Source organism: Mustela nivalis, assembly GCF_964662115.1.
Source record: "Mustela nivalis genome assembly, chromosome: 16".
NCBI lineage: Eukaryota > Metazoa > Chordata > Mammalia > Carnivora > Mustelidae > Mustela > Mustela nivalis.
The window spans coordinates 54,194,529-54,208,294 of NC_139035.1; the positions used below are offsets into that span (position 1 = coordinate 54,194,529).

Below are 13,766 nucleotides of genomic sequence, written 5' to 3' on the forward strand. Positions count from 1 at the left end.
CCTGGGATCAAGACCTGAGCAGAAGGCAGATGCTTAACCAACTGAGCCACCCAGGTGCCCCAGATTCAGCACTTTCTCCCCTCTTATCAGATTACAGTGAGTGGTTGGGAGGGGGATGGTCAACCAAGCCACCTTCCCCAATTCAGAACAATGTCATATTTTTGTTTGGGACATGTGGTTTACATCTTGTTTCTCAATATGGAGTATTTATGAAGATGGATTAAAGTTGATGGTTATGAGAAGTTCTGCTGTCACCAAAGGGTAAGTATGTTCTCCCTGATATTAAGAGAGTTTTCTTGGAGATATATATCCATAGAGATCATTGAGTGACTAGCCTAATGGCCTCATTTGAAGAGTCAGAGTCTTTCTTAGATTATACACTCTCCTGAAAAAACAAAAACAAAAAAAAAAACAAAACAAAAACAAAGAAAAATATGGTAGTACTACTATGATAATATATCATCATCTAAAAATATTCCCATTTCTTTTTCTCTATTCTTCTGGGAAAGGTGCTATAGAATACATATGATCTTTACAAGGTTTCTAAGAAAATATTAGAGCTCAAAGACTCTTAATGATAACAGTAATACATACGTTAATACATAAAACAGAATTCTTGTGTATATGACAAGTGGACAAGGGCATTGGTAAGATCTGGACTTCTTAATCCAATGTGATAGGAGATGTAGATTTAATTAAAGACAAAGAGAAAGAAGGATAATCATTGAATGTACATTTCAGCATTATATTAAAAATAATACTGAAAAATATATAGTGGGACACATTTCAAAGGAGTCCTAGGCAGAAAAATACTGCATATATTCTGCATATGTATTTCTGTAGAAAACCCAGTAGATGTCCAGGTAGCTCAGTCGGTTAAGGGTCTGCCTTTGGCTCAAGTCATGATCCCAGGGTCCTAGGATCAAGTCCTGCATTGGGCTCCCTGCTGGGCAGGAAGTCTAATTCTCCCTCTCCCACTCCTCCAGCTTGTGTTCTGTCTCTTGCTATGTATCTCTCTGTCCAATAAACAAATAAAATCTTTTAAAAAATTAAAAAAAAAAATGAAAACCTAATAAGAGAAAATGGGGTAATCTCCTTTTATGACACCTGGGGTATTTAAAATAAAGACGTATATCCTGACAGTGAGAAATGTTAAGATTGGCTGGGATACAAGTCTCTTTCTTTGAGAGATATCGCAGAGGAGCCTTTTTTCCCTTTGCATTTCAAACCGTCCCTAACTCCAGGCCAGCCAGATGACCTCTCAAATTCCCTTTCAGCCACAAAACTCTGTGAAATCAGAAAATGGTCCCAACCATGTCAGGAAACCTGCCAGTCCCTTTTGATAATGGAAGAGGATGAGCTGAAAAAAACATTCAATAAGCATAAAGTAAGCATTATTGATGTCTTAAAAGTGTTAGTATCCCAAGAAGCACAGGAGTGTTGGTAACCAGATTAAAATCATTGGCACCAGCAGGACCAGAACTCTCACTGCTAAGCGATAATGCATTTTACATTAATGCTTAACATTGAGAAATCCTGACATGCCACACCAAGGGAGTTTGAAGTAAAGTAAGTATATTCCCTTTGAATTGCAGTCCTGTGGGCCTTGGTGCATGCAGAAAGCCCAGCTGAAAGAATAGGGACAGAGACTTCATTTCCGGGGAATAAAAGCACATCAGAGAAGAAAGTTCCAGAGTCCTGGTGACTCCAAACTCTGTGCTCTGAGGATTTCCACCTAGCAGAGGGCAAGAGAACCTTGTCCTGGAGAACCCTGACATTTAAAAGTCCCTTAAAATGATTTAGGGAACTCCTTGAGCGCAAAGGACATGTCCCTCTCCTTGACTGGTCCTGTTTTCCAGCAGCTCTTAATTGGTTTACCAAAGCTGCCACATGATGCCTGACCAAAAAACGAAGACTTTTCCTACTGCTTAGTGTCACTGGGCCATCTCCCCCACTAGAAGGGACGCTGCCATTCACATTCTACACTTTGCAGTGAGTCAGCAAAGTGACACTGTTTCTCTCAACCAATGAGGATGATTTCCAGCACGGTTCGTTCCTTTGCTCTAGCCTCACGTTTCAAAGGAGCCAAAGAGAAATACAAGCAATTGGAGGCAGCCCGATGACCTAAGAGAAAATCATTGCGGAGCTGACACCAGCGGTGTGAGCTTTTGAGCCTCTAACAGAACTCTGAGTGCCGAGAGGCAGGAAGACAACAGAAGAGCCAGCTGTGACGTTGGAATTTTATGATGAACTCTTCTGACTAAACGCAGACAAGTACAAATGCTCTGCCTGGAAACCAAACCCGAGACACAAAGCAAAATGGCATCCTTTGGAAAGCCACAGACATTTTGGAGAAGAAGAAAAGCCCGTTTCTATTTACATACTTGAACAGGCTCCTCCTCCTCCCCCAGCCCACCCCCAGCTGCCAACCTAGGTGTTTGGCCGGCATCCACTGTAATCTGTTCTCCTTCATTATGTTAATCTGTGGGCGGAAAGATTTCTGTCATCTTCGAATCGCTTGTACAGCAATGGTAAACACCTTGGCCTGTCTGTAATTGGACAGGTGTCTGCGTTGATGTCACCCAGCTTTTAATTCAATTAAAGAACTGGCTGCTCTCCTCTCATTAGCCACTCATTTCTGCTGCACTTTCCGTCTGACAGTGAGCTCTGCACACAGCCATTGCCTACCCTGAGACCAGAGTCTGGGGTCCCCTCGCAAAGATCACGCCCACGATTTCAAATGGACTTGAACAATCCAGGAGAATTTTCCTGTTAGCAAAGGCATTTGAAATAATATGCACACTCCCTCGTTCTCTGACTCTCTTCGACTCCCTCCCTCCCTTCCTCCCTTTCCCTTTAAATTCTGTATTATCTAAACAGTTTCTTCTACCTACTAGCCAGTAATTAGGAGCAGTCCAGCAAACAGAAAAGCTGTTTCTAGCTTCTTCTCCCCAGGGCTTGTCTCCATCTCAAGAGAACTCATCAGAGTACAATGCTCTTATTTATTTGCTGGCATTTCACATTTGGATCAAGAAAGTGAGGGTGGGCAAGAGCAAGGCATTTATTAAGAGGGCCATCTGGTAAGGGATACCACACAGGCAGGGCTGCTCTGGCTACCTGGAGACATAATGGAAGAACCCACCTCTTCAGAGAAAACCAGCCAGAGGGCAGAAAGCAGAAGAGAGGGAGACTTTTCTGGTGTCAGATTCGGCGGGGCCGATAAATTCTAATGCTTTAAGTATACATCCCAGAATAAGTTTTGAGCTGCAAACCAAGCCAGTGGATGGATTAAAGAGAGTAAATCAATCCAACACGCCATGCCTTCTGCCCACCTAAAGGAACCTCTGAAAATAAATTAAAGTTCTAACACAGACATTTTGACACAGTGACCCCATGAAACTGAATAATGACATTTGTTAAATATGGATGAAAATTTAATGGTCTAACAGAGATCTGGAAACACACCCAGGTTGCTTCTCCTTTGGTTCTGAATAGCCTAGGAAGGTGGCAATTTGTTATTGTTGCGTTTTCAGTAATACTGTAAATGAGAATAAGGATCTCTAGTATTTATAAAATGAAAAAGAGTTTTCACTTTAACTAAAAAGTGGAACAGTAAACACCCTTACCCTAAACCTACGGTAATCCTTTGAAAACTCGGACACTAATTTTTTGCATTTAATTTTTTTTTTTTTCAAAGGGTCTTTCCGATCTTGTTTAAAACTTCTAGTCAGGATTACAGAAAGTCATATACACTGGATCAAAAAACTAAACAGATTTTGATGCTTACAAAGAGGAAAAAAATTTTATTCTTTTATTTTCTTTATAAGACATAGGGTCTTATCCCAGTCTTTGAGAAAGGTTTAAACAGGGATTTTAATTGACCTTAAATTGTTACCCATTTAAGATTTTCTCAGCAGGCTTACATCTAACCTCAAATTTTTAATCAATGCCTTTGCGGTAAGAACTATAGTTTCTGTCATTTTCATTCTAATTCTGCAATAGGTTTGAAGCCATCCACTCATGTTAACTCTTCATCTAACCTCAGGGGCCAACCAACACTGGAATCATTAGGACTCTCCAAGAAATTACTGGACTCAATTAAGTGGGGAGACCATGGGAAAAGAAAAGAAAAATGAAAGTTATCCCTTACAATGGGAGTCCCAGGTCCCCTGCAGAGGGCCTCCTGTATTATTATCCCATTTTACAGATGGGCCTGCTCTAGGGCTGAGTTTAGAAGGTATTGCTCAGGTCTAACAGCAGAGCTGAGAACCTACTAGTCTTCTGTCTCCAAGATTATGGTTCTTGTTCATCAACCTAAACCCTCATTCTGCAAGAAGAAAAAAGATGGATTGAAATAATGTCACTAAAAAGAATAGCATACTTTTTAGAGCAAATTATTTAAGACCACACCTTAAAATTTGTTAAAAGTTTCAAATCTATTACTAAATCCTACTGTGTTTAAACAGAAAGTAGCCCACTTATCCTTCAAAATGAACAAGTGTGTATGTCTATAATATTCCCTTTTAAAAACAACTGCTTCATAAGAAATCCTGTATCCGTGCAAGTGTGTACTCAGGTGCTTTTTGAGTACAACACTGGACATGGAGATAAATATCTATATCTATATCTATCTATCTATCTCTCTCTATATATAAATATTTATACACACATATAAAGTTTTTTTATTAGTTCCAACTGCAATACACATATAAAATGGTCAGAAGTTAGAAAACAGAATAATTGGGGGTGACTATTTTTTTTCTTTATCAAATCTGACCAGCAACCTTGAAGTATTTCTAGTATTATAAACGTGCCTAGTTGATTATCACTATGCAGCTAAATTTATACGTCACCATCACTTTTAACCACGGTACAACATGTTACCAAAAAGAAATCCGCACCCTGCACTGCAGATTCTTACTGCATAAAAGAAAATGAATAACTTATAAAAAGGCCTATCTGGAGATTTCACAATGTACAAGTAGTTCAGGCACATTATGTATTCAGCAGAGTTAGACAAAGCTATTAACTCATCAACACTGCATTACCTAATGAAATTCTTCTACATTAGCTAAGCAGGAACATTACATCATTTCTATTTTTACTATTTATGTCATAGGCCATATTTTTGTCCTGTGAATTTTTGCAGTCCATTTCTTTCAAGATTTACATTTAAAGAAATAGTTTGTAATAAACTACAAACATGGAATATTAATTTATGAGGTACTATAAAAATGGCAAAGACTTCCTCAAAATTCATCTTTTAATAATACCATCAAAATGAATTTTGAAAATTTACTTCTGAAGTTTGTTGTGGCAGAGACCACTAAGGACCTTCCTATGATACATTTTCCTTCTCTTCCACAGTAAAATACAATGATAGCTGGACAAGTGGCCATTTTGAATAAGGACAACGTTTCTTAGCAGCTAAACTCTAGCCATGTGACTATGAACTTAGTTCACAGACTTAAGTTCACATGACTATGCCTAGTGTACACATAAGTATATAGAGGTGTAGGAATAACTTCTTAAGTATGTCTTTGAAGTGAATGTGCATATCCTTTCTCAATCACCCCTGCTTCCTGCTGGATGGAAACCAGACTGGATGGCTGAAGCTCATGCAGCCATCTTGGACCATGAGGCAGTAGTCTCCTACCTAGGATGGTATAGCAGAAAGATGGAGGTGTATGAGTCCCTGGACCTGTCAACATCCCACTCCTACACTGACTAACTATGAACACCTATTACCAGAAAAAAGAAAAAACTTAATCTTGTCTATGACACTGTTATTTAGATCCCTTCAGTGCAATTAAATAAAAATGAAAACTCATCTCTATTATCTTTCCCCATAAAACTCTGATTTTTAAAAAAAAAATTTAATATTCTACTTTGGAGACCATATTTTTAATGGTATAAAAGCAGATTGCTTATTATGTGTATTTTACCACAGTTAAAAAATATTAGAAAAGAAACACAATAAAAGCAGATTATAAAGGTAGGATCTAGCATTAGCCTAGAACAGAGTAGATAAATGCTTTTGTTTCTAATAAATGAATATTTTCTGTTCTGTGTAATTATCAGCATTATAGCAATATAGGCTTCCATTATTTTTAATCACAAATTATAGCACTTGAGTTCCATTAGGAAGTTTAAGTTTGGGAACTAATCTTGAAATTCTATTTACCCTATCAACGTTTTTTTCATTGAGAACATGTATATTAAGTTCCACATATATGGTTAACTTGTGATAATTCTGCATAATATTTCCTAAAATTAGAGAACTATAGCACTGATGAGACTTTAGTAAGAACCACTAGTTCAATACTCAACTCAGCAGGATATAACAATATTAACATTTCATTAACTACAGAGGTGGTAGCAGAAAGCTGCATCTGTTCATTTGTCTAGTTCTTCATTACTTAAGAAAAGTGTATTGATCCTCTACCTTGAGCAAGGTTCTGAAAAAGACTTAAATAAACATAAAATATGATACTTGACTTCTGGAGCTGTTGTCTAATGAAGAAATAACATGCTTGCACAAAAAGCACCCATAGGCAGTTTTAACAATTTTGAGTAAAAATTCCCAACTGAACAGAAAAAGAAACATTGAAGTTTATTTTTTTAGACTTTGTTTTTTTAATGGAAAGAGAGAGCCGGCACATGAGAACGAACACACAAGCAAAGAGAGCAGCCAGCAGAGGGAGAGGCAGGCTCCCCACTGTGCAAGGAGCCTGGCGAGGGGCTTAATCCCAGGACTCTGGGATCATGACAGGAGTTGAAGGCAGGAGCTTAGTCAACTGAGTTACCCAGGTGCCCTGAAGTTTTTAGTATAGTCGTTTCTTTGCAGATTTCTCAGATGATTATAACAATAGTTTCTATTTCTATAGAATATATATGTATATATGTACATATACGTATATGGACAACCACAGAAACAGTAACATCTCACTTACTGAGGGACTGATAGCTGGGGTTAAGTTCCAAAGTCAGGCATAAGGCAAAAATCACTTATGATTTAAAGTCCCCTTGACAACTCCTTGTATGGTCCATAAAGTATAGTAGATTTGGTTTCGTATGTGCCTCTAACTTTTCATTAATCAAGGATTCTCTAGGGCTCTTGGTTCTCCATTCTTTTTGTAGGCACCCCAACAATGACTTTTACTTTTTTGTCAGTGATTGGGAAAACCTAAAATTCTTTGCACATTCTTCCCAGATAACAGATATTGGAACTTTGGGATTAGATAGCATTCTTTGCCCATGACATTATTTTGAGAGGTTCCTCCTCCCACTATGGGTAGTTAAATGTTGTAACTTAAATGCATGCAGATTAGATTCTACTACTAGGGTTACAATTATATTTCACACTCTGAATTGCACTGGGATCTTTTTTCACTAAACCCAACAGGCATCATGAAATTTAAAACTTATTGTTTGCTTGTTTTCCTATTTCTTATATAAATATTGAGCTCTGTGACTTCTATTGGACACATGGTGTGGACAGCGGTAAGGTTGGCCTTGTTAGAAATGCAGAATCTCACACCCATCTCTGTATCAACTAAATCAGAGTCTGGATTTTACCAAGATCTCTAGTAATTCTAATTTCTTTTCCCTGGGTGACTTTCAGAAGCACTGCCCTTAAGGGTCAGAGACCCTACTAACCCTGCCTCTACTTCTCCACTGTCCTTAGCATTATTCTGCCTGCAAAGCTAGTGCAGGTGGAACAAGTGACAGGAGAAAACAAAGCAGGGATAAGTTCAAGCCCAGCCAGTGAAAAATGATACCTTCTCACCTGACCATTCTCCTTGTCCCAGGTTCTTTAATACATGATCTCTCTTTAAGAGAATCAACTGGAACATTCTAATGCAGATTTACAAACACTAGCTCAAATATACAGACTCTTGTGTGGGAGACCCAGGAATCTGTATTTTATAAACAATCCAGGAATCCCTTTAGGGCCAATAGAGTTGAGAATCACTCATTATTACCACCAGGCTACAGAAGAGAAAGAAAGAGAGGCAGACCTTCAGTGTGCGACACAACTTCTTTAAGAAGAATATCAGAGTCTACTGTATGTAGCAATTTTAGTAGCAAAAGTTGCAATATTAGTTCCATTATAAATTGAAATGTCTTTCTCTTATTCTTCTATATAAATTTAGATTTATTTGGGTAATCTGAAAGATTATGATAGGCTCTTCTGCTAAACTACAGTGAATAATAAATATCATTAATTATTATTATTTATTATTGTGAAGAAGGAATATATAACTCCTAACCTTTAGCTCAATGCAATGTAACAATGGAATTGAGAAAATATTTTCTGTGTATCAATTATAGCCCTAACTCTATGCAGATAAGTTTATATGTTTACTATCTTAAGGGAAAAAAAAGAAAAAAAATTATTGTATATGTGCAGATTCTTGAATCCGCTCATTCTTGACATAATTTCAAATCAAATTGTGAAGTCACTTTCTGAACAGCCCTTGGTTTGAAGGGAAATGCCAGGACTGTCTCTCTGGGAAGCAACTTCGCATGTTAACAGGGCTGGAAGGAAAATCAGCAAAAGCTACCAGAGTTAATTGGAGCCCTTTGCAACAAGTCTAAAGATACACTGGAGTGATAACTGCAGGGCTTTCTACCCTGAGGCTCCAGCTGAGGAAATGAACTTTCAAGAACTCTCTGCTCTGAACCCTGGCCTTCAGAGGGCACAGAATTCAGACCCCATAGCCCAAAGGGGCCCATTTGGTCCTGAGTGGGGCTGTTAACCCTTGGACTCTTCACTGCTACTGGGATTTATCTCATTTAATCCTCTGGTAGCCAGATTCATGAATGGTAAATATTCTGCCCCATTACTCTATTCTTCCAGTGCTCTCAGTTAATATTCATTTTTTTCCCTTTTGCTTTTGCATTTTGTGTGACCATAATTTCCCACCTCTTTGCAATACTCAGGCACTTAATTTTTGTTGTCTTGTGATTTTCCTTTGCTAATTTTATCTACTTAATTTCAATATCTTATCATTTTTATATAGACATTTATCTTTTTTTGTCCTCCATTTTCAAATTTCAGTTGGAAGATGAATGTTGCCATAAGCATTTCTGGGTAAAATTAGGTCTTGATCATGGTATCAAACTCCTCCCTTTCCCAGTGTTTCCCCATGCTGGCTGTACAAGAGAATTATTTTCAGATATTAAAGACATCAAGGCCCAGGCTGCATCCTAAACCAAAAAGTCAGACTCTCTGCAGGTGGAAACCTGGGTTTCAGTATTTTTTTAAAGCTTCCTAGGTAGCTCAGTGCACACCCATGGTGGAGAACCACAGCCTTACAAGAATACCAATGAAATGACCAAACGTTTAGAAATGCCTGGAAGGACACCAGACAAAAACAAGTGGCCTGCTGGAAAGAGAGCCCCCGGCAAACCCAACCCCCATCTGGGTACAGAATGCCTATAGGTTCTCAGCCTCCTTCACCATACACTGGGGAGAAGGGTGTTGAGATTTATTTATTGCCAGGAGGCTACTGCAATCTTTCCTCAGCTGACCTGGCATAATCCCAGTGAAGTTTTTTTTTTTTTTTCTTTTTTTTCTTAAGAGAAACTAAGTACCTAGTAAGGTGATTTGAAAATGATTTAATTTTCTTGAGCAAACACTCAGTCTGAAGGTATATTTAAAGATGGGACAAGTGAACTGTGGACAGAAAAATTTAAAAATCAGTTTAGAAGTTTCAAAGAGCAGAATCTCTAATGAAAAATCAGAAAACAGAAAGGGAAACAATTACAAAGTCATAACTTCGAATTCAGAGACCAAGGAGTATAAAGATGAATTTGTTGAACATTCACTCTGTGCCTGGTTCTGAGCAAAATATTCTATAGAGGTAATTCTTTTTTTTTTTAATCTTCATTATAATTCTATAACAAAAAGGTTTATAGATGAAGAAGTTCTGATACAGGGATATGTTTTTTTAATGTGCCTAGGATCATACAGTTAACAAATGACACAGCTGGAATTTGAGCCTAGATCGATTTGACTCTACAAGTTGTGTTCTGGACTGCAAAAACAGACAATATTGAAAACTGCTATTTCCCACCAGAAGTAATAATGATATATACAACAGCAACCCTTCCAAGCCAAAGAAGGACCCATGTCTGAAGAATAAAAGAGCTGGCTATATAACAGAAAGAAACATATGAAAAGATGTCAACACATTTTATTACAACCTAATCGGTAAAAAACCTTATGTGAACCAATAAAGCTAAATTATCTTGTGCATCCAGCACCAGCATTGTCTCGGTCAAAGAAATACCACTTTAACAATCAGAAGTCAACATTACAACCTCACCAAAGTCACTTCAGAAATGCTAAAGGGGGATTAATTTGAGACCAATCACAAAACTGGTCGTGACCTACTTTTCTTACATTACTCTCCCAATACTTTGTTATCTCAACCAAATGACAAAGCAGCTGCCACTGTCCAATTTCCACACTCCTCCCATCTCCATCAAATCCAGCTCTCTGACTATTTCCTTACCCTGCTTCACTTTCTGTTTTTCTTTTCTCTTTCCTGTTAAATGTTCCATAATCTTTAAGATTACTTCTTATATATGTCCTTGTCTCTTTATTTCACAATTGTGAACCACACATATACCTTTAACTCCTTGAGGAAAAAAAGTTAAAGAATTCATACTCCACACAGGCAAGAACTAAAAATAAAAGAATAGTTCTAAAAAGTATTAAAAAATAATAACAAAACCAGAAAGTATGAAATACGATGGCAGAAATAAGAGCAATTTGATGAATTATAAAAATAAATGTGAATGAGCTAAACTCCCAATTCAACTTCTAGTTGAATATAAAACTAAATCAAACTAGTTGTTATTTATAGAGATATAACTAAAATAATGTGACTTTGAACATTAAACTATAAATAATGAATGTAAAGTAATAAGAAAAAGGAAAAGACAAAGAGAAAGCAAGTTTTCAGAAGAGAAATTAACAAAATTGTATTGATAGTTGAGACTTTTTCCTTAGTTCTCTACAGATTGAGTATATAAAAATAAATATAATTGGTCAGTGTTCTCTAACTTTATTTTCTCTGTACACCGTTCACACGACATATCCTATAGCAACATTCAATAACATATTGCACTGGTTTTCAATCTAGGGAGTTACCAGAGACTAGTACTGTAAAGTGTTCTTGAGAAAGGTAAATATGGAAGTTGTTGGTGTCCTTAGCAAGGCAAGTGTGCAGAAGACCCCTAAAGTGAAGAAATGGGGACAACATCCATACGTACTTCTTGCTAGAAGCAAGTTCGGGAAGAAGAGAGGGAGTCATAGTTGGCAAGGAATTTAGATAAAAGGAAGGTTTTTAATAATTGGCTTAAGTCTGTTTGTTTATGTTTAACAATGGGAGTTGGTAGAGTTTAAATGGTCCTGGGAAGAATTCATAACGGTTCTCCAACTTTTAGCATGCTTCAGTGTCAGATGAGGAGGGCTTATTAAAACAAGAGGGCTGAGCTCTGTCTCCAGAGTTGCTGATTCAACACGTATGGGTGGGCTGGAGGATTGACACTAATAATGAGGCCTCAGGTGATGCTGCTGATGCTGGTCCTGGGGCCGTAGCTTGTGAACCACGTGGAGAGAGGTTAAGATAGGATTGGGAGGGAGAAAAGTTACCAGTCACATCGCTGAAAAGGCAGGAAGAGTTGGGGTCCAGAGGACTTTGGAAGATTTTATTTTTGATAGGATAAGGAAAGCTTTGTAAAAAGAGGAAGGAAAAGAAAAAAAGAAAAAAAAAAACAGATAATGATGGCAAATGCTTATAATGTGCCAAAAGAATTTTAAATGTTTCAGCAAACATGAATGTACTTAACCCCTAATAACAACCCTATAGCTCAGAGAAATGTAATTAATGTATATGTTTGTTAGAAAGAGTGACAGAAATCCTATAAGACAGATTCTGTTTCTTCTTGGTGTCTAACACAATCTAATACATAAGACCATCCGTTGAGTTGGAGGAGGAAGGGAGCTTAACAACTAGACAGTTTGGGAAAATCTGAAATATTGAATGAAGAGGCTAGGAGAAGGAGCTTATTATAGAAATACGGTAGGGCTGGCATCATTCTTGGTGCCCATTTGAAAATGAGGACTGAGAATCTGTAGTGACAAACTGCACATTTTTTCCCCAGCCCACTTAGCTTTAATGTGCAGCCTGGGCAAAGGCAAACTATAGGCTTCATCAGGTTGGGTTTCATCAGGTGGGTAAAATAGGGAGGGAGGGACTGGAAGATGTGAAATTCTGCGTAATTGATTATCAATTTGGGTGGTAGTTTCCAAGGGATCTAAAGAAGGAGGTAAAGGCTAGATGGGGTTGACCAATAGATACTGAAGGATAATAAAGCCTATTCTCAAATCCATATAGTTTTTCAAGCTATAAAATTCTTTGACAGAGGATAATTTTTCTCTATGCAATTTGTGATGTATTTTACTTATTTTTGGTAAAGGCTTACACCTGACTTTCCATCTGAATGTGCTTTCACATTTCATGAAGCTGAAAACTGCTGCCTTACTACACATGCATGCATCTGAGTACGGGACATGTGTGTGATATCAGTACCAGCATGTTGCCCTGCAATCATTCTGCATGGCCGGCATGGCGCCCATGAGAAATTGATTCACTGGTTTGCCAATCAAACTGCTGGTGTCTCATACTCCTTTACCTTGACATAATTAGGTTTAATCAACAATTTTCCAATAAATGATGGTGCTGTGAACTTGGGCTGGTCCCAAAGAGGACATTTTTGCATGGTGAAATAGGTAGGTTGGTCTTATAGGTATGCCCAGAACACCTGCAGGAGATGTACGGAGTGTTTAAGAGCTAGGGCCACCTGTCACCTTATTTTCTGGGGAGGAGGATATCAACCTTGTGATGAACCTGTCCATAAGAGCCCACTGACATTATAGAATTATCCTTTTTTATCCTAGGTAGATATAAGCTTCCATCTCAGTAGGTGGTTCTTGCTGTTTTTAATCAAGCAAAATAGAGGAGTAGCTCACTGAGGGGAGGGGAGCCCTTGAAGAATGTTTTTATTTAAAGTCAAAAAGAGGGCACCTGGGTGGCTCAATTGGTTAAGAAACTGTCTTCAGCTCAGGTCACGACCCCGACATCCCGGGATCGAGCCCTGCATCGGGCTCCCTGCTCAGTGGGGAGTCTGCCTCTCCCTGTATCCCTCCCATGTCTCGCACTCTCTCTCTCTCTCACACATTCTCTCTCTCTCAAATAAATAAATAAAATCTTAAAAAAAAAAATCAAGTCAAAAAGAATATTCATGAAAGATACTCCCTGAAGGAATCCCCTTTACCTGTGCGGGTGCTGGTACTGACAAGCTCAGAAGTGGCAGAGGGCACACGCGGCCATTGGGGGTCATCCTCGCTGTAGGCCCGCAGAACGTACTTGTCAATTACTCCTCTCACGACAACAGGTTCGTCCCAGCTCACCGCCACGCTGTACCCGGTTATGCTGCGGACCCTTGAGGGAGTCGGCACACTTTGTGGAGCTGTGAAAGAATAAAAGAGAAAACAGGGAAAATGGCCGTCCTCAGAAGACTATTGCCCCATCCTTCACTTTTAATGGCCGCAGTAAATCAGACTCAACCATTAGCATAAATACAATTTATTAGCGTTGTAACTTTTCAGCATTGATTTAATATGACTGCACATCTTGAGCCATTCAGTTTAAGCGATATTTCAAAACCATCAAAACTCCATCGACATA

The 13,766-nt window shown here is 38.3% G+C and overlaps 1 protein-coding gene across 1 annotated transcript in view; it reads right to left on the minus strand.

Moving 5' to 3' along the window:
- Positions 1-13,766, minus strand: part of USH2A (usherin) — a gene marked incomplete at its 5' end in the record, with an annotated part of 618,561 nt that overhangs the window by 382,900 nt on the left and 221,895 nt on the right. The window contains one exon of the mRNA XM_082703057.1: positions 13,354-13,548. Coding sequence (XP_082559183.1) covers positions 13,354-13,548 — 195 coding nt within the window. The remainder of the gene's footprint in view (positions 1-13,353; positions 13,549-13,766) is intronic.